The sequence below is a fragment of the Corylus avellana genome, chromosome ca1, assembly GCF_901000735.1.
Source record: "Corylus avellana chromosome ca1, CavTom2PMs-1.0".
NCBI classification, from domain to species: Eukaryota; Viridiplantae; Streptophyta; class Magnoliopsida; order Fagales; family Betulaceae; genus Corylus; species Corylus avellana.
Genome location: NC_081541.1, coordinates 5,175,822 through 5,194,890, shown reverse-complemented (window position 1 = coordinate 5,194,890; position 19,069 = coordinate 5,175,822). Strand labels below are relative to the sequence as shown.

The window sequence follows — 19,069 nt, the reverse complement described above, 5'->3', positions numbered from 1 at the left end:
GCTTTGAGTTTTCATGATTCTTATTTTCAGGATATATAGCTAGTAATCTCACTGTTTTTTCATAATAGCCTCCATAATCTTTATGCTGAATTCATCTTTCTGCCTTTTTTCCAGCACTTAACTCATGGTGATATTCTTGTTTTTTTTTTTTTTTTTTTTTTCTTGTAGGAATTTAAGTTTCTAAACTCATAATAATAGGGCACATCAGAGGAAAATATTATCTATAGATGGTAAAATGTAAGAAAGCATCTTGATAATCTTCTTTACCAGTTGGGCTTAAACTTTAATTTTCTCTTCTTTTATTCTTTCTTCATTTTCTTGGTGGCTATCATTTTTCACTTGTAACATTCAAACTGTAGAAGCTAAATGTGTCATTATATGTGCAAATTGAATAGTTCTCTTTGGTGTCAAGCTAACTTCTTTTTTTCCTATTTTATGTGGGGAAGGGGGAAAGTGGAAAAGGCAACAAAACCACCCTTATAACAGTTTGAAATTGGTCAAATAAATGACACAGCTCATCAAAGGATTTGGTACTGCCAAAGAAGGCAATAAATGTAGGCAAAGTTCTATAAAGAGAACAATTTACAAACCAACAGGGGGCGATGAGCATGACCATCTCAAAACCGTTCAATCTTACTTGAATCCCCAAAGCAAGGGGCACAGACAGTGACATGACCCTCGAAATACACCCTACCCTAACTCATGCTAGGAAAACAACACGACCATTAGTAGTTGTTTGAGAGTGGTGTAACTCAGTCGAAAATAGAACAAAAGGCCAGCACAAAAAACATGTAGAATAGAAAAATATAGGGAAACGATAAAAAGCAGCAAAAAGAAAAACCACGAGTAAGTAACACCGACTGATGGCAAGGTGGAGGAAAGTGGCATGGACTTGGATGAAGGATGGAGCATGCAAGCTACTCGCCAATGCGTGAAAACCACACGTCGATAGTAGAGATTGGGAGGTAGGAGACCGACGGCAATAGAGGGGAGGAACTGAGGCATTACGTGCAGCGTAGGACTGTCTACATGTCGGCATGTATGAGACATGCACTAGCAAGTGAGGTCTACTCGTGGGCACATGTGGGACAAACGTCGGTGCATCTTGGCCAAACGGAGATGGGGTTGGTGGAAGCGGAAGCGGAGAAACTCATGAGCACGATGGAGTGGGCCGTGTGAGGGTGGACCTTCCTAAAGTTGACAAATTTGGTTTTGAAAAAGCCAGACTCAAAAACTTCAAAAAAGAGGTTGGAGGATCCAGTGGGGGCTAAATCGTGAAAACAAAATGTAAAATGGAAAGATAGAAGAGGGGAAGGAGGGGGAAGAGACGAATCTCTTCGAATAGATTGCCAAAAAGACGAAGAATAGAGCCTAAAAAAAAAGGTGAATAGCTTGGAAAGGTAGAGGGGGGAAGAGGAAGAGGCATAGAAAAGCTTCCCTCCTCCATGGCAGCAAAGTTTGGAGAGAAATGTTTATGTCGTGGAGAAAAAGTTGTGAGAATGGAAGAAAGCAATTGGCCCTAATTAGTTAGTCCATGGAATGTGTCAAGCTAACTTAGTCAATAATGTTGTTTGCTGTTGAACAAATTCCCTTCTTTTTTTCTCGTTCAAAGTAAGAACAGTATTTTGATAACTTGCAAGATGATGCCATAAAGAGCAATGACTTCGTGGTTTACTTTTTAAGGAGGGTGATGTTAGGAGAATTTCAGTTTTTACTATAAATTTTTACAAATTCACATAACAGTTTATGTAGTACTTACTATGTTAGTTATTAAATATTAAATTTATCTATCAAATTTTGTTGTTTAATTTTTTTGACCATGTGACATGATGTGACACTAACATAAACTCTCACATATATTTATAAAAGACTTATAATAAAATATATATATTACACCAAACATTTTATTTCCATGGACATGCGAGCATAATTAGCAAAAGAGAAATGCAAAATGCTACAATTCTATCTCACGCCCCTATCTCATTAGACTAGTGTTGTAGTGTTCATTAGCTCTTGTCACATTCCACCGGTTGATTTGTTAGTACCATTAGTCCTTGAATTTTATTATTATTTTTATTTTTACTTTTAACAATGGCTAATCCAATGAATTGGCACTGCTATGTCACATCAGCTAAGTGAGATGGGATTATCACAAGAAAAATGCTAAAGGCACAACTATTTTGTCCAACTTTGAGTCAACTTTTGTCTTATTTTTTAATTTAAAAAATAACAAAATAACAAATAAAAAAAGTTTCTGAAGCAATAATTTTTATTTTGGTTATTCTTTTTTTTTTGTAATTTTTTAAAAATAAAAATTGTATTTTGCTTAAGAAACTTTTTCCTTATTTTTTAATTTAAAAAATAACAAAATTAAAAATTAATAAAATTTTTGAAGCAATAATTTTTATGTTGGTCCTTCTTTTATTTGGTATTTTTTTTAAAATAAAAAATGTATTTTATTCATAATAATGACCAATTTTCAGAAACTTTTTTAACTTTTTATTTTGTTATTTTTTTAAATTAAAAAAAAAATAATAATAATAAAAAAGAGGTTTTCCCCAACTTGGGCTGTATCATTCCTCATACACAAAAGCAGTTTCGTCCGCAAGAAAAAAGATTCCAGTCCCTTCCCGGGAAAGGTAGCCGTTAACGTTCTCTCCCAATTCGAATTTTCAAAAACCTCTCCACAAGACAAAACCTCTTTTGTAACGTATCCCACTCATCCTTTTCTTTCTTAGAACGAAACAGTTCGAATGCAAATACTAAAAAAAGAACAATCATAATCACTAGCTACCCAGAGAAAGAATTGCTTTCTGCAACCCTGTAAAGCCATTCTTTCCTCCATTTCTCCAATTCTTGTTCATATACCTTTCCCGGCTTCATTTCTTCAATATAAACGCAAACCCAGGAAGCAAAAATCAAAGCCTAATTGAACTTTGAAGCTCACGACATTAATCATCATGTCACTGAGCCCTCCTCGAGTCCGAAACAATGGCGCTCCCAGGACCTACCCGCTCCACTGGTGCTACCAGTGCCACCGTACGGTCAGGGTCTACTCCACAAACCCATCGGACATCGTTTGCCCACGTTGTTTCGGGCAGTTCATAAGTGAGATTGACACAACCAGGCCTAGGCTCGTTGTTGATTTCACCGATTTCGATCCCTCCCCGGAAGCCCGTTTACTCGAGGCCCTTTCTCTCATGCTCGACCCTCCAATCAGGCGCTTCAATCATGTCGCGCACAACCCGGAAACAGAATTTCCCGACCGTCCCTGGTTCCCGCAGCTGAGAAGTCGTCTGGACCCAGAAACCGAAACTGGAGCCCAGCGGCGTTCAAGGCGGTCGCGCCGCAGTTTGGATGGGAGAGAGAGCTCGGACCCAGAACCTGGAATTCATGGCCGGCCACGTACTTGGATTGTTCTTAGACCTCTGGATCCTTTCAGACCCATTTTACACCCTGAAAATCCAGTACCGCCACGGGTTGATCCTAGAAACTACTTTCTCGGGCCGGGCCTAAACGAATTTATCGAGCAACTGACTCAAAATGACCGGCCGGGGCCGCCTCCTTTACCCGATTCGGCAATCAACACAATACCAACCGTGAAAGTCATGGCGGACCACCTGACCAACGACTCGCATTGCCCCGTGTGCAAGGAGGAGTTCAAGGTTGGTGGGGAAGCGAGGGAATTGCCTTGCAAGCATATATACCACTCTGAATGCATTGTTCCTTGGCTGCGGCTTCACAATTCTTGTCCGGTTTGCCGGCACGAGCTGCCCGCACCTTGTCAAGAAGATGCTCGAGAAAATGACTCTGAGACTGAGCATATTCATGTTAGAGAGAGCAGCAGACGCTGGTGCTGGAGGTGCTTGAGATTGAACCAATTGTCCTCTATGTGGCCCTTCCGTGCAAGATACCGACCGGTAAATCTACACGGTGATCATGAACATGTCGGTACTTCTCGAAGTGGTGAGAATCAAATTCTCGTTCTATTTTCTGTATACATCCATTAACATGTTAGGACTTACGAGACCAAAGATCAACACCATTTTTAAGGGTCTAGATTTAATTTTAGGGTTAAATACCAAATACCTTCCTTGGGGTTTGGTAACTTTATTTTTACCTCTATGGGGTTTCATTTTTATCACAGAACCCCCCTGGAGTTTTAATAAAGGACCAAGTTAGTCCATCTGTTAGTTGACCGTTAGAACTGACACGTGGACCAATCAGATGATGACACGTGGCACCTATTTAATTTTTAAAAAAAATTAAAAAAAAAAGTATATTTTTTAAAAAAAAAAAAAAAAAGAAAAGAAAAAAAATTGGGGGTGGCCGACCATCCGGCCAGATGGGGTAGCCTCCCCAATTTTTTTTTTAATTTAAAAAAAATACATTTTTTTTTTAATTTTAAAAAAAAAATTAAATATGTGCCATGTGTCAATATGTGATTGGTCCACGGGTCAGTCCTAACGGTCAACTAATGGATGGACTAACTTGGTCCTTTATCAAAACCCCAGGAGGGTCCAATGATAAAAATGAAACCCCAGGGGGGTAAAAATAAAGTTACCAAACTTCAGGAGAGTATTTGGTATTTAACCCTTAATTTTACTTTCTCTCTTTTTTATGAAACACTTGAAATTAAACCATGACTCCTAAAAGCACCACAACATAGATGAAATGAATAGAAATAGCCTTTTAAAAGTCTTAAAATATTAATTAAATTAACAGCTTAAATTTTTTGGATAAGTAATTATTTAACTAAAAATAGACTATTTTCGAAGCTGACAAAATGAATAGAAAATTTTATGTTAGTAAAACTTGCACTTTCCCTCTAGTATTTGAAGTCGTGATCTGATACCAGTTACCGATCTAATTCCTTAACAATCACCAAACTCTGAAAAATAAATAAATTAAAGGATTAAGATGGTCTAAATGAACTTCACCATAGAATTTAGACCATAAAATCTTTTGGCAAAACCCAAAGACCTAAGTCATATTCCTGATTCTGATTTTCAGGATAGCCAGTAATCTCACTGCTTACTTCATTATACCCTTTATGCTGAATTCATCTTTCTGCCTTTATTTATTATTTTTTTTTTCAGCACTTAACTCATGGTGGCATTCTTGCTCTATTCTCTAGCACTTAATTGTTGCTGCTAATGTTGGAAGCAATTTATATGGACACTTTATAGAGCAACAATTCTTGCTCTAATCTACACTGTCTACATAATGCTTGTTCTTTGTAAATGCTGTGAGTTTTCTATTTACGTGCATGGGGTAAATAGCAGATGCTGGTTGAAGATTGGAAATTGTTACGAGCATCCTTGTTTATTTGCATTTGAATCAATAACATATATTAGATTTTCTAAGAACTTGGTTTTTCACCTCGCCACCCAACACAGAGTAATGGTAAAATGTAAGAAAGCCTCTTGATAATCTTCTTTACCAGCTGGGATTAAACTTTAATTTTCTCTTCTTTTATTCTTGGTGGCTGCCATTAAGAGCAAGATAATAGTCCTCCATGATACTTTCCAGTGATGAACGTATACCTCTAAGGCTGAACTATCTCAAAATTACCGTATCTTTCTCTATCCGCTTTCGATATCCTTTCACATATATATTTTTTTAATTATAAAAATTTTACATTTGGTGCATTAACCTAATAGTATGACAATATGCTCTGCAGGATTAAGCTGATTTATGTAGATTATAATGCCTTTCAACACTTGCAACCTCACAGAGGTTTACCAAAAGCCCAGTGACTTGGGTAACAATGAAGTTCACTGGAGTATCCCGTCTCTACTACGTGAAGGGGAATTGTTGTGAAAGTACTGCATTTACCATGTAAATGAAAAGTTATGTAAATCTAACACCAAACATAATTATCTCAATTATCAATTCTTTAATGTAATTATTTGCAAAATTAAAATTAAACATGCTATTGAAACTCACCGGAATACAGACTGGCCACAAGCAACTCAACCTCCACTACAAGGATGCGTAAATAATCCTAATCAATTGGAGAGACTAAGAGGTAGATGTATAGTAACGAAAGAGAGAACATTTGGGGCGGTCAGGAAAAATCAACCAAGATCGAGTATTTTTAAAATCCAAATATAGATCTAGAATTTATGGTGGATCGAAAGTGCTCAACAAAAGAGAGCCGATTGAGTAGATTTATTGCAAGAAACCAAAAGAGACCGCGGCACATGTATACCATGCGCAGGAGCTAGGGATGCTGGAAGGTTGAGTGGAGAGCGGCAATGAAGGAAGGGGTGCGCGAGTGGAGGTTGTAGGTTTAGAGATCTAACCTCAAAAAATCCAAACAGAACTTCAAGGGGAAGAGGCCGAGTGAGTTGTGGGGGAGAGAGTTGTCGCAGTGATTCCCTTATCACAGGATTCATTAGTCCCATAATTCCATGACTGTTTGGTCATATCAAATTAAATTGTCCCCGAATAAAACATTTCAAACTAGCCTGATGAATCCCAATCATAATCCAAATCCACATAACAACAGGAAAGCACCATTCTCATGCAAATGACAAGACAAATGGAACCCCAAGGTACATTACGAAAGTGTCTCACATCAGTTAAGTGCAATCTTAAGCACGTGTTATAGACTTTTGAGCTCCCTCTCATTACAAGCCGGTTTTCAAAAGTGAGTTATATATTAAGTTTATTACATTATTTGATTGCCTACCCAATGAGGCAAATTTTGGGGATGATGAGGGGGTCCCTACCAAAAAGGGTCGACTTAAAAAGAGATTCATCACCATGAAGATAGAACAATGAATATAATAGATCAAAAGTCAAATACCCCAAGCCAGTTTAGGTAATTAGACATTTTCTATCAAATGTGTAAACGAGTGTTTAATGAATGTATAACATTACAATAATTGAAAGTTTTGCAAGTCACAAACACCTGAACTGATTATGAGCACCAGTGTTCTGGAACATCATGCGAGCAACACTAAACCCTTCTGTGTATGCTGTGTTCAGGTACGACCTCTGCAATATGGGTAATCATGACCATAGAGTAAAACCATAAACTTATATCAAAAAGCTTTTCACAACCACATATTCGATATTCGATATTCGATAGTAATGCAAGGAACCCATTCCTCAATATGCAAGACTTATGTTCTTTGAAACTGCCATGAACAATTGTTGTTCTTGTTGTTTTTTTTTTTTAAAAAAAAAAAAAAGAATAAATGTTTGAAAAGGTATAGATTCAACAGTCGTAACCAAATACTCACCGTATCTGCCTTCAACTCCGAGCTAAGACGCTCTCTGATAGAGTCTGATAACACAGCTCCTAACCCTTCTCCATGTTGCTTAATAGCATCCTCAGTTATCTGTATGCCTTGATTTCTTTAGCATAACCCAAAAGAACCGCGAACAATGGGACAAAAAAAGAACATAATTTTTTAAAATATGCTTACCTCTGAAAGTAAAAGTGCTGATGTTTTATCCAGTATTTCTTCCACAAATTGCCCAACATCTTTGTAGGAGCTCGCCTGTTGCACACTGCTGGCAGGTTTGTCCTTTACATTTTTTGCTTTTCTGGATGGCTCACTAGCTTTAGCTGCATCATAAAGAATTATTTTTATTGGGTTACCATGATTAAGAACTAATCACTTTGAAATGAACTAATCGATATGATTCTTCCCCATATCATTATTTTTGTTGTGTGACTGAACAATCATCTAAGAAATCAACACCATCCATATCACAACCAACATCTAAAATTGATAACTACTGAGTAGATCTTAACACATCTAATAAGATTGTGTAAACCAGTTTGGCTTGATATGTCAATTATGTCCACTAGTCTACTGAAGTCAGTACCAAGTCTTAGAGGGCTTAAAGAATGTATACTAGATTGCCAAACTAATAATATTTCCATTATTATGTGCAAGTTTAATGAAACCTTTATGAGCCTAAGATGAAAGCTCTGAATTTGGCTGCCATCCCAATCCCCCAAGGAAAAAATAGCAATAATATTTTTTGTTTTGAGCAAATAGCAACAATAATATTATCTTAGAACCTAATATCTCATGAATTTCTGGTCTAATATTTTTCACACAGGTTATAATTGTTCACAGTTGAATGTGCTGCTTGCTTCTGGGCATAACACAAATGGCTTCGCAAAGATCCCTTTATAATAACTCCGTATTGTACTGAAGTGGACATGTGTCTGCCATCACCCCTTCTTGGACAATAAAGGAAATTTCCTGCACATACGCAACCACGCAGGTGTTCTCCAGTCCAGCACTTTCATCTTAAAAGTGAAGAGGGCTTAAGGTTATATCCCAGGAATTGAACAGGGAGGCAAGGCAACTGCTAATGAAGACTTTAACAAATTCACCAAAAGTCTAAAAACGATAACATGCAGTCTACATAATAGCCTAATTTTCAATGATAAAATAGAACACAAAATAGAATGAATGCCATGAAAAGCAAGATAGGAAAGACCATTTCCTAATCACAGCAAGGCTTTCCATCCTTGGCATGGAGATAGAATCCTACAAGTTGAGAAACAATGAAACACACAAGCATTCATATATTTATCTTTGTTCAAGCACATGATTGAGTGGCAATATCATATCTTGGCCAAAAGTACCTGTAATTTCCAATGTCTTGTTATCTGAAACAACACGATCTTTTGTAGGACCTTGTAGTGAAGCTGCTGTTTCTGTAGAATCTGGCAAAACTATGGAATCAGATGGAACAAGAGCAGCTAGATCAGGAGGATTATCTTTCCCTACTGGAGGGTTAGCCTGCAAAAAGTAAAAAGCAAGAAGAATAACGATTGGATCAAGTAAACTAATAAAGGATTATTTGGTGAACCTGCACAACAATCTTATAAATTACCTCTAGCTCAACATATGAGGAGTCTCTGCCAATTGATCTTAGAAATTTGTCAAGCTCGCAGGCATTAAGAGCTGGAAGCAGTATGTCAAGGATCAGGGGCTAACATGAAAAAAAATATATGTATATTCATCAACTGTAAATTCATTGACAAGTGCAGGGCCTCATAGTTCACTATGTACCATACTGCTGTGAAGTAAGAAATGATCTAAGGTAATGTTATCAAGTAAGATGTAGGTAACAATTGACAATGAGCCTAAAGTCTTTTCAGCAATGCTACCTTCACAGAAAGTCCTATCAGAGTTCACATACAGGTAGACACATGGGTGCCCATCACTTTGTCATACATTACGTGGCGTCCTTGTGTCTGCATGTTTACTGAAAATTTATTCAAATTTCTATTTAGAACTTGTTTAGGATTGTGTTAAGGAGCTTAAAATGAGCTTTTAGTACTTAAAAAGCTCTTTCAGGCAGAAATACGGTTGTTTGCTTTATAACAGTAGAAAACAGTGTTGTGGGGGAAACCTTGAAAATGAGGCATTTTATAAAAAGATCATTCAGGCTTTTTCTATAAACAAAAGCTCTATTTCCCAAGGCTCTAAACAGAAAACAGACTCTTAGTCCTTACAGAATATTAGTATCAAGTTATTAACTATGTTTTTTCAAATGAGTCAATTGAGTGTCCTGACACAATAGTGTCAAATTGTGTGACTGAAAAGACTGATGTGTATCAATTTTATATGACTAATAACGTAACAAAATACAAATCTTGCCCAGTCAGCCTGAAAATAAGGCACTAAATGTGTGTCAAGTGCAAAACTAATTCCCCCTCATATTTTTGGGAGTTCAAGTAAGATGCATATTTTGTTACGTGTCATTTCATAAAATATTTGTGCCTGTCAACCTTTCTCGTCACATAATATGGCATCATAGTTACAGAGACTAAACTGACTTATTTGGGAAAAGAGGGGGATACTTGGCACAAAATATATTTTTAGGTACAAATTGGAATTTGGATAATCTTTCAGGGACTAAACATATACTTACTTAATCCTTTTTGAATTGGCAAATTACACATGCACTCTTCTGAACCCACCACTCACCCTCTATGTTCTTAGAAGTGAAGGAAGCACTGTTTGAGCGAGGGCTCATTGGTATTACCAAGCTATATGAAATTTGTGGATTTATAGCATAACATTAACAACAGTTGATGCTAAAATTATGGCTCGTAGAATGAAGGGCGAACAATCTTCTATCTTATTCAGCACATACGCTTCCTATCATGGATCATATAATTGCCCCCTAAAAGTACATGATGCCAAAAATTGAAGGATGAAGTACCTTTTTCCACAACTCTAGCACAATATAGAAAGATAAGATATCTCCAATCTGATGGTGAGTTCAATGACATAATTCATTAAAAATTCAATTTGAGACAAGAAGGGCTTGAGCCCTGGAGACAGTAACCCTCATTTGCTCATCCTTTTTCTTTAGTCTTGTTTTCTAATCCAGTCCTCCTTTTTGGTTAAAACATCCCAAATACCATATCAACACCTTAGACCAAACCTTTTCCTATTCCACATAATCCCATGTCTCAAGTGATTCACACTCTTACTTGATGGATTTTCAGGGCTAAATTGCATACTTTTATTAAAATTATGTAAAAATTATTGAATTAAACCTTGGGGGTTAAGCTTGTATCAAATCAATCCCTATGGTAAAAAACTATCTTAAAACTTCTTATGTTAAGCTCTTTTATCAAATTGATCCTTTCAAACAAATTCCGTCCATTTTTTTAATGAAGCTTGTAAAATTACAATTATACCCTCATTTGGTGAGGGTCTGTCGCCACGAGTTTTTTTTTTTTTTTTTTTTTTAATTTTTTATTTGGGTAGAATTGCAATTTTACAAGGGTTCAGTCAGAAACATGGACATAATTTATACAAAATAATCAATTTGATACAATAAGTCAATAACATACAACAAGGAGTTTTAAGATAAACCCTAAAAGGTAGCTCAATCAGCTAGGGACCAAGCCTCATAAAGCGGAGCTCACTAGTTCAAATTTCTCATTCCCCCTTCCCCTAGGGAGTTTTAAGATAATTTTTGTCCCACAGGAATAGATTTGATACAAACCTAAAACCCAGGAACAATTCAGTAATTTTCTCTAACATTAATGAGTTAATACCGGATTACTTTAATATATTTAACTAAAATAGCTTCACAAGTATAAATGGTGGTAATCATGGAGTTCAATCAATTTAATACTTCAAATCTTGTGTAAGTTTCTATTAAAAGTTTTACTCAAGAGTCCAAAAGATAACAAGATACATGGTAAATAAGATGATACAAAATAAGCAAGTTGAAAAAGGTTTTAAAATTAAAGATGGAGAAAATACAAAAGCAATGACAAAAGAATTTCTGTTTCTACTTTCTAGAAACCCTTCTCACTTACATATTGTCATGTCATTTGACAGTGGGTGGAACAAGCAGCGCTCCTGACCTTTAAACCCTCGATCCAACAACAAGGATACATGTCTTCACAAAGAAAAGATATAATGTAACATGAAACTGAGGATTTACAGATAATATGCAAAGAAAGGACCACAGAGCAAGAGAGAAAAGGACAGCACAAAGTTACAGAATATCTGCTGGAATTCTACCTAACCAGTTTTTAATATGCATTATTGCTGCACAAAGATTACAAACAAATTATTACACGACCCCAACTAAAGAACAAAAAATGTCATCCTGATAATTTCATAGTAACAAACCATAAGTTATAAAAAAAAAAAAAAACAAAAAAAAAAACAAAAAACCTTCCGGGGGACAATCAAACTATCAATCACATCATGCAATATGTAAGTGAAGATCGTGTAAAACAAAATGTGAGGCATGAGTCCGCTTAGCGGCCTAGTGTTTTAGAAACCAAACAGAACCTACCAGTTGAACCATAAATATCACATTTTTTCCCTCAAACTTGTTAAATCTTGCATCTTTTAAGTCTAAATATAAAATCGGCATCAAGTATATAAACTATGTCATATTAATATATTTATACTATTTTTAATTTATTTAATTATAATCAATGTAAAGAAGAAGAAGTTTCTTTGAAATTCACACAAGAATCCTATCGTGGAAGATCCATGTGTTGATATCATATGGGGCACCTCCAATAAAATACGAAAAAACTAAAATGACTATACGCACACATGAAAGTGTGTCCTCACATGTGCATCTGCACAAACAGAAGTACTACTGTTAGTTAATTTTTTTAAAAAAAAGTAATTCGTGATTTCCTTAAAAGAATTATAAATACAAGGAGATGTGAATAGAATAGACTGGAGTCCTACCAAAAGGAGTAAGTTTGAAGTGAATTTGTTTTATCAAGTGTTAACTAGTCCAAATGGATCCCCTTTTCCTTGGAAGAGTATTTAAAGAGTCAAGGCTCCCTCACGGGTGGCCTTTTCTGTATGGACAGCAGCTTTAGAAAAAATATTGACACTGGATAATTTGAGAAAGAGGAATGTTCTAATGATGAAGTGGTGTTGCACGTGGAAGAAGAGTGAGGAGTCCATTGATCACGTTGATTCGCTGTGAAGTAGCAAGAGACTTACGGAGCTCTATACTTAATCTGTTTGGTGTTGATTGGGTTATGCCTAGATAGGTGAACGATTTGTTGGCCAGTTTGGGAGGTCAGGTAGGGCATGGCACTATTATGAAACTATGGAAGTTGGCTCCATTGTGTTTAATGTGGTGCCTTTGGAGAGAACGAAACGTTCAGTGCTGTGAAGATGTAGAGATTTCTGTGCTAGAGCAGCAGAGGATCATGCATAACACATACATGGGTATCAGCACATCATGACTTGCTTGTTTCTAGTTTTGCAGGTTTTTGAACTTCTGTTCATCTTTCTATTGATTTTGTGCCTACTGCACTTATTTAATGACATTGAATTACTTAAAAAAAAAAAAAAAAGAATTATAAATCCAAAGGGTACAGAACGTTCACATACCAATTACAAACAAAAATTCAGAAGACCTACAAAACCTATCTATCAATAGTAGAAAGCTTTCCACTAATACATAGGAAAACTTTTACCAGAAATAGAAAAATTCAAGGATTCACTTTTGAAGCAAAATAAGTTTTCTACACAATACAATAGATGTGCCCACGCAACACCAACAACAAAGAAAAAAAAAAGTAATTGACACAGAATTTGAATAATTTTGTGAAAACATACATTCAAAGGCCTAGAGTAACAATACTATCACATGTATGAGCTCAAAAGTTTGTTTTTATATAAGTACATGTAAGAGCTCAAAATTTGAGAACGGAAACAAAGAAGGAATTCAATTTCTAGAGCAACAAAGATACTGCATACCGTGCTGAATCATTTATAAGTGCAAATGGAGTAACGCAACCCAAAGGTACCTTGCAAAATAAAAAATGATAAAAGACATCAGAGAGCAGAATAAAGTCAAAACAATGAGAAGTTCAGACATACTAAATATTCTTCCATTAAATAAAATTAAAACTACAAAACAGAAAGTATCTACTTGAATATCAATATTGATTTAACACTGATATGGAAAGATGATCATTCTTCATAGCAACAGATATATATTAGCCACCCTACCCAAATAACTAAACTAGAAAGTGGTCAATCAAGCAGGCTTGGAGCGCTCAACCAGACAATGTGGACAAATCCGCTGCCAGACTCAGCCTCCACCTCATAGCTCAATTAAGGAAAATATAATGCACAAATACCACGTCTCACGAAAGTGATTTGTGCCTTTCAAGATATCAAAGCATATAGTATATGAGCAAGGTAATTTTCCAGCTTTACACATACGCATTTTATAATGTGGCATGTTGTAGATATAATTGTGTTGTTCTTGTATACTCCCTATGTACTTGGGGAAACCTTATGCTTTTAATGATATCTTGATTACTTATATAAAATAAAAAAAACATAAAAAATAAAAAATAAAAATGTGCTGATGTAGTACATAACTCCTCTTGTGTCAATGTTTAGTGTCCTCATCTTTCTATATAGCCAATCCCAAGTCAGGAGAAAGGAGAAGCATGGCAATAGGTTGATGGTCTACATAAGACTTAGTCACATCAAATAAATGGCTCCATTGGAGAAAAAGTTTTGGTATCCCCTACAGGGCCTACACTACAATGGACCCTAGGTGCAAAGAGAAGCGAGCAAAAAATGTGGCCAGCACTAACTAGTTGAAAAATAATCCGTGGAGCCTAACCAAATTTTGTTGGCTTAGACTTGGTTCATTTTTAAGTGTGTAGTATGTAACATTTTTATTCCTCTATATTCTCTATTCTAATCCTGAAGCAAGAACTTACCATCTTTTCTTATTTAACGTGTAACAAAATTTTATTAGAAAAAGGAGACCTTATGCATACAGAAATTCTCCTACAAGAAGAACTTATATTTTTTATATTTGAAAAGACATAACCAGATGGTGCTTCACCAGTAGGAAGTATTTGCATAGAAATTGGAACCAAATGCAGAGAAAAATGAGTCAGCACCAGTTCCATTGCAAAAAAACTAAATGAAAAGGGCAACAGCTGGATTAGCACATGGTTTAACCACAGGCGCAAACCAGGGGGCAGAGAAGCACAAACTGAACTTATACGCATTATACCAACCTGAAGTACTTCGCCCAATGCTTCTTCAGGAGCCATTCTCAAACCTCCTTTCCCCAAACCAAGCCTTTGAGATAGAACTGCTCAGTTTTGAAGTCACAAGTAACTCCATTAATATCCAGGAATATATAAGAAATAAATGAGCAAAAACAATTCAATTGACAGTGCAAATACTGCAAAAAGTCTCTACGATATCTACATGCCTATATGCACTAAGGTGCTTGAGGTTGAGAAAATATACACTGTAATGTATACCTTTTAGGTCGACTTTAGTATCAGCCAGAGCAGAAACAATATAGAATCTATTTTTCTTGTCCTGCGTATACAAACAAGTGCAGGTGTCGGGCCACAAGACTATATCGAGAGAAAAAAAAAAAAAAGCCTAAACTTAACATTATGCATAAGAAGGTGTACTAAGTCTTAAAACTCCATACCTTCAAGAATAAATTTTTACTCAGTGCACCCTCACCGTTTCCTACATACTTTGCCTACAAAGGAAAATAAATATTCTTGCTTTTAAGTACATCCGTATGTAAAGGAAGATATACAACCCAGTTTTTTTTTTCCAGTATTCTTTTACCTGAGCTTCAACCGTCAAAACAACAGGATGTTCATACTTGGAAAATTCAATTTGAAGCTCCTAATGAAGACCAAATATATCAGTAACTTACAGGAAAAACAAACGAAATGCCGCAAATTCAATCATTGAAAAGTAAAACCAAGGCAGCAAAAACAACATATGTAATCTAGATCTCTTTTTTCTTGTTTTCTTTTCTTTATAGGTAAATATTACTCACACCCACATAGGGGGATTGAACCAGTGACTGACCCTCCACCCCTTATACCAATTGAAAAAAGAGATGCCATTTGGCCCAAAGACCATTGACATTATCCCGAATCGCATAGATTCACAAATTTGTAAATCATGTTACAATAAAAAATGAAACTAAATCCTAGCCCCTAAACAATAAGGAATAACCATTAACAGTTCCAATAGGAAAATAAAATAAGCAATTGAACTGAATATTCAGCTAAATACACATATAATATTCAGCTAAGTCTTAAAACGTTCTAACAAAAGCATTCTTTCTATAATCCATGTTAGAAAATTCCCTTTTACTTAAAAAACAAAAGCAAAAATTAAAAAATAAATTAATTAATTAAATAAAATAAAAAAGAAAGCAGTCAATTATGTTACAAGCAGAGGTTGCTTATTTTCAAATATAGCAATGAATGTAACACAGCGTAATAATGATTGAACATTACCAATTGAGCATGGAAATTGGATTCTAATGCAAAAATAAAGAACACCCAGATCAAATTGAACTCAAAATGAGTGAAGAACAGCAAGAAAAAAACCAAATGGGGCACTGGGAAAAGAACCTGTAAGCGCGAAAGTAACTGGTTCTTGGAATAACCCATGATTTGGTTTCGCTCCCCGCGTGCCAAACTTGCGAGAACAGAAGCACTGGAACGGCGAATCTATAGGTTAGATTAAGAAACAAGAGAGACAAACTGGACCTAGGGCTGGCAAAACGTGTTCACGTGTCGGGTTCTTGTCCGACCCGATTACGACACGACACGTTTTATAAACGGGTAACACAACACGACACGTGTAACCCATTTAGTTAAACGTGTCGTGTCGGGTCGACACGAAACAACCCGTGAACACGACACATTTAGGAGTTAATGACAGAAATAAAATGACACAATGAATTTTTAAATAAACACATGAATGCAATTTATTTCCCGGAATTACTCAACAATGGAGTTAATCGTAATAGAATATGTGAAATCAATTCATAATTTGTCGAATTCGTTAACATATGATGAAACTCAACCTCGGTTTTGAAATATAAGCCCTTGAATTCCATCTAGTTAAGAGGCATGCAGTAGATTAATTTTACAAATTCTCTTCTCTCTCTCTTTATCTTTTCCCTTTTTTGCTTTATTTTCCCCCGCTGAAAATTTGTTCTAGGTTTAATTGGAATAAACAAAAGGTGATCAGACACGACTGAGAAGTGAGAACCCAACAACATGATTTTACCAATTAATGTTTCTAAGAGATTAACAATTAATGATTACTCAGAATCACCAAAGAAGTAGATTACAGATAAAATTTAGGTTTAGCGTCACTGATGATAAATTGCTAAACCCTAAAATCAACTAATCTCTATAACAGAGTAATAAGACTACATACATTACTTATCAAAAAAAAAAAAAAGAAGATAAAACTACATTATTCAAAGGAAATAAGATACCTGGAGGCTGGACGTAGCCGTAGCGCTGCAAATCAAGAGAGACGAAGAGACCAACAGATCGGAGAGATTGAACTGAGCGACAGATCGTGACGGTGAGGCCGTGCGTCGTGAGTCTCGTGACCGTGAGGGTGAGACGGTGAGTGAAGACTGAATAGTAAGGGTGAGGACGTGAGGGTGAGTCTGTCGAGATACCGTTAGGCGGTGAAGGCGTGCGTGAGATATCCTGAGCAGGCTTAGCGGACGGAAGGTCTGAGAGCAGTGGGCGGACGGAAGGTCTCCTCGAGCCGCGCGAATTTTTTTTTAGGGTTGAACTTGAGACGTGGCTGTGTTTGGCAAAGCCGCAAAGGTGTGGGCCGGATGGACTCAAAAATCCAAAAATATTCCTCAAAATCAGTTCTAATATTTTTACTTTTTACATTATTTCAATCTTTTTTTATTACTATTTAAATAAAAAATTACTACAAAATATTTTTTTTATATAAAATATTCTTATTTTTTTTTCTCACATCAATCAAATTTATTACAGTTTCAATCCACTTCCTTTTCAAGCCTTTTGCCAAACACACAGAACCGGTCTTTACTCTTTACTCTTTAGACGTATAATAAAGGAAAAAAAAAAACAAAAAAAAAAAAGAAGGTCAAATGTGTCAACCCGCAAACCCGGCAGGTTGACCCGACCCGACCCATTTACTAAACTGAACTCGTTAAAGCCTAACCCTAACCCAAATTTTACATGTCAAATTTGCGTATCACGAGTTAAATTGCCAGCCTTAAAACCGGTGGAATTGACTCTAATCATTTCGAAGTGAATAGTATTGTTATGCTCCGGTCCACTGGACCTCCATTTAGACCCAAAGAGCCATGACCCAGCATTTTCAAAATTTCTGCCTTTTTTTTTTTTATTAAGTTATATATATATATATATATATATATATATATATATTTGGCTTAAAAAATAAGTTCCGAGTCCTATTAAAATTAATTTTTACCTCTCATTTATATTTTGACTCCTCCAAATGTAAAATTTCCATTCATAGCCACATGCTTTAACCCTCTAATTTGCAAAATAGCTATTAAACAATGACTTTGATTTATTAGAGGCGTCCACATATTAGTTTGGCTACAGCCTACAGAAAAACAAATTGTTTTTACGAAGTATTCTTTCAAGTGGAAATAGAGAATGAAATAACTAGAAAATCCACACTAAATCGGAGCAAATATGAAATTAAAAACTGACATAGTTGCTAAGAATCAACCCTGGCCCAAAAGTTTGGCTCAAATGGGCAATGGTCATGGACCACGGTGTCTTAATAAGGCCAAGCCTACTACTACTACTAATAATAATAATATATAATAAGGCCAAGCCCGAATCATTACTCACGGAGTATGTTGGATCTGACTTGTATATGTAATTAAGGTCTTTTTGTTTATCATTATAATTGTTGGAAAAATGAAGGGGTAGGCACATGACATGAGCATCTACCATATTTTCTGTATTTTTTGTCCGAACTTTTATGTGTCCAAGTAACGACTTTTTACTATTTTTGGAGTGATTCTACGTACCCATTTGTTACGTTGTGACGTGTTTTAAATTTCTTTTTTATTATTAAGTAGTTAAAATAGAAAGTTACTTAAAATATGTCACTTCAACAATATATAATAAGTATGAAGAATAACATTACTATTACTTGTTAGTTATTACCAAAGACCAAATACCAAAAAAATAAAAAAATTAATGTAGTAGGAAGAATATTCTATGAAAGGAATTAAAAAATAGTAATAGCGATGATAGGATTTTGTTGAAGAAGAATGCATTTGCCCTACTATTTTACAAGTCAAATGCACGTTTTAAAACAATTATGAAAAAACGTATCTCATTTGAGAGCACATTTGAAAAGAATTGTAGTTTGAAAACTTTTTCAAACCTCAAACAAAAACGCGGTACTTTAAAAGCGGAATCACGATTATACTAAACGCTTAACCCATGCGCAAATGCAACGAGACTTGATTCAAACCACTGCATTATGCACAAAAAAAATAAAAAATTAAAATTGGCAGCATTAGAGCAATAATTGAGTAGAAAATGTGATATATTGGATAGATTGGTGCTTTTTTTTTTTTTTTTTTCTAATTGAAAAGAGGGGGGAGGGGCGACCAGTGTAGATTTCCCCCCCTGGGCGTGACCATAGGGGCCCCCCCTCGCCATGGAATGTCCGGTTTGAGCCATAGCTACTGCCTAAGCGGCGAGCCCGTCACCACAGCCCCACAAAGG

At 35.8% G+C, this 19,069-nt stretch overlaps 2 protein-coding genes across 2 annotated transcripts; one reads left to right on the top strand and one right to left on the bottom strand.

Moving 5' to 3' along the window:
* Nucleotides 1-2,623: 2,623 nt before the first annotated feature.
* LOC132167419 (E3 ubiquitin-protein ligase RZF1-like) lies at nt 2,624-5,862 on the top strand. Its single transcript, XM_059578387.1, has 2 exons — nt 2,624-3,966; nt 5,684-5,862. The coding sequence occupies exons 1-2, from the start codon at nt 2,961-2,963 to the stop codon at nt 5,692-5,694; spliced, it is 1,017 nt and encodes a 338-aa protein (XP_059434370.1). The 5' UTR covers nt 2,624-2,960; the 3' UTR covers nt 5,695-5,862.
* Nucleotides 5,863-6,772: 910 nt separating this feature from the next.
* LOC132189214 (uncharacterized) lies at nt 6,773-17,124 on the bottom strand. Its single transcript, XM_059603836.1, has 13 exons — nt 16,798-17,124; nt 15,920-16,004; nt 15,117-15,176; nt 14,971-15,024; nt 14,792-14,852; nt 14,540-14,616; nt 13,251-13,300; nt 11,324-11,406; nt 8,872-8,942; nt 8,621-8,777; nt 7,440-7,582; nt 7,254-7,352; nt 6,773-7,005 (listed from the first exon to the last, which is right to left on the bottom strand). Exons 2-13 carry the CDS (start codon nt 15,956-15,958, stop codon nt 6,910-6,912), a joined length of 990 nt encoding a protein of 329 aa, XP_059459819.1. The 5' UTR covers nt 15,959-16,004; nt 16,798-17,124; the 3' UTR covers nt 6,773-6,909.
* Nucleotides 17,125-19,069: the final 1,945 nt, after the last annotated feature.

Coding starts and splice junctions, on each gene's coding strand:
- LOC132189214 (XM_059603836.1), bottom strand. CDS start 15,958: ATGGGTTATTCCAAGAACCAGTTACTTTCGCGCTTACAG. Junction 13,301..14,539: donor CATTGGGCGAAGTACTTCAG/GTTGGTATAATG, acceptor TTATTTTGCAAG/GTACCTTTGGGTTGCGTTAC. Junction 8,778..8,871: donor CCTCATATGTTGAGCTAGAG/GTAATTTATAAG, acceptor TACTTTTTGCAG/GCTAACCCTCCAGTAGGGAA.
- LOC132167419 (XM_059578387.1), top strand. CDS start 2,961: ATGTCACTGAGCCCTCCTCGAGTCCGAAACAATGGCGCTCCCAGGACC.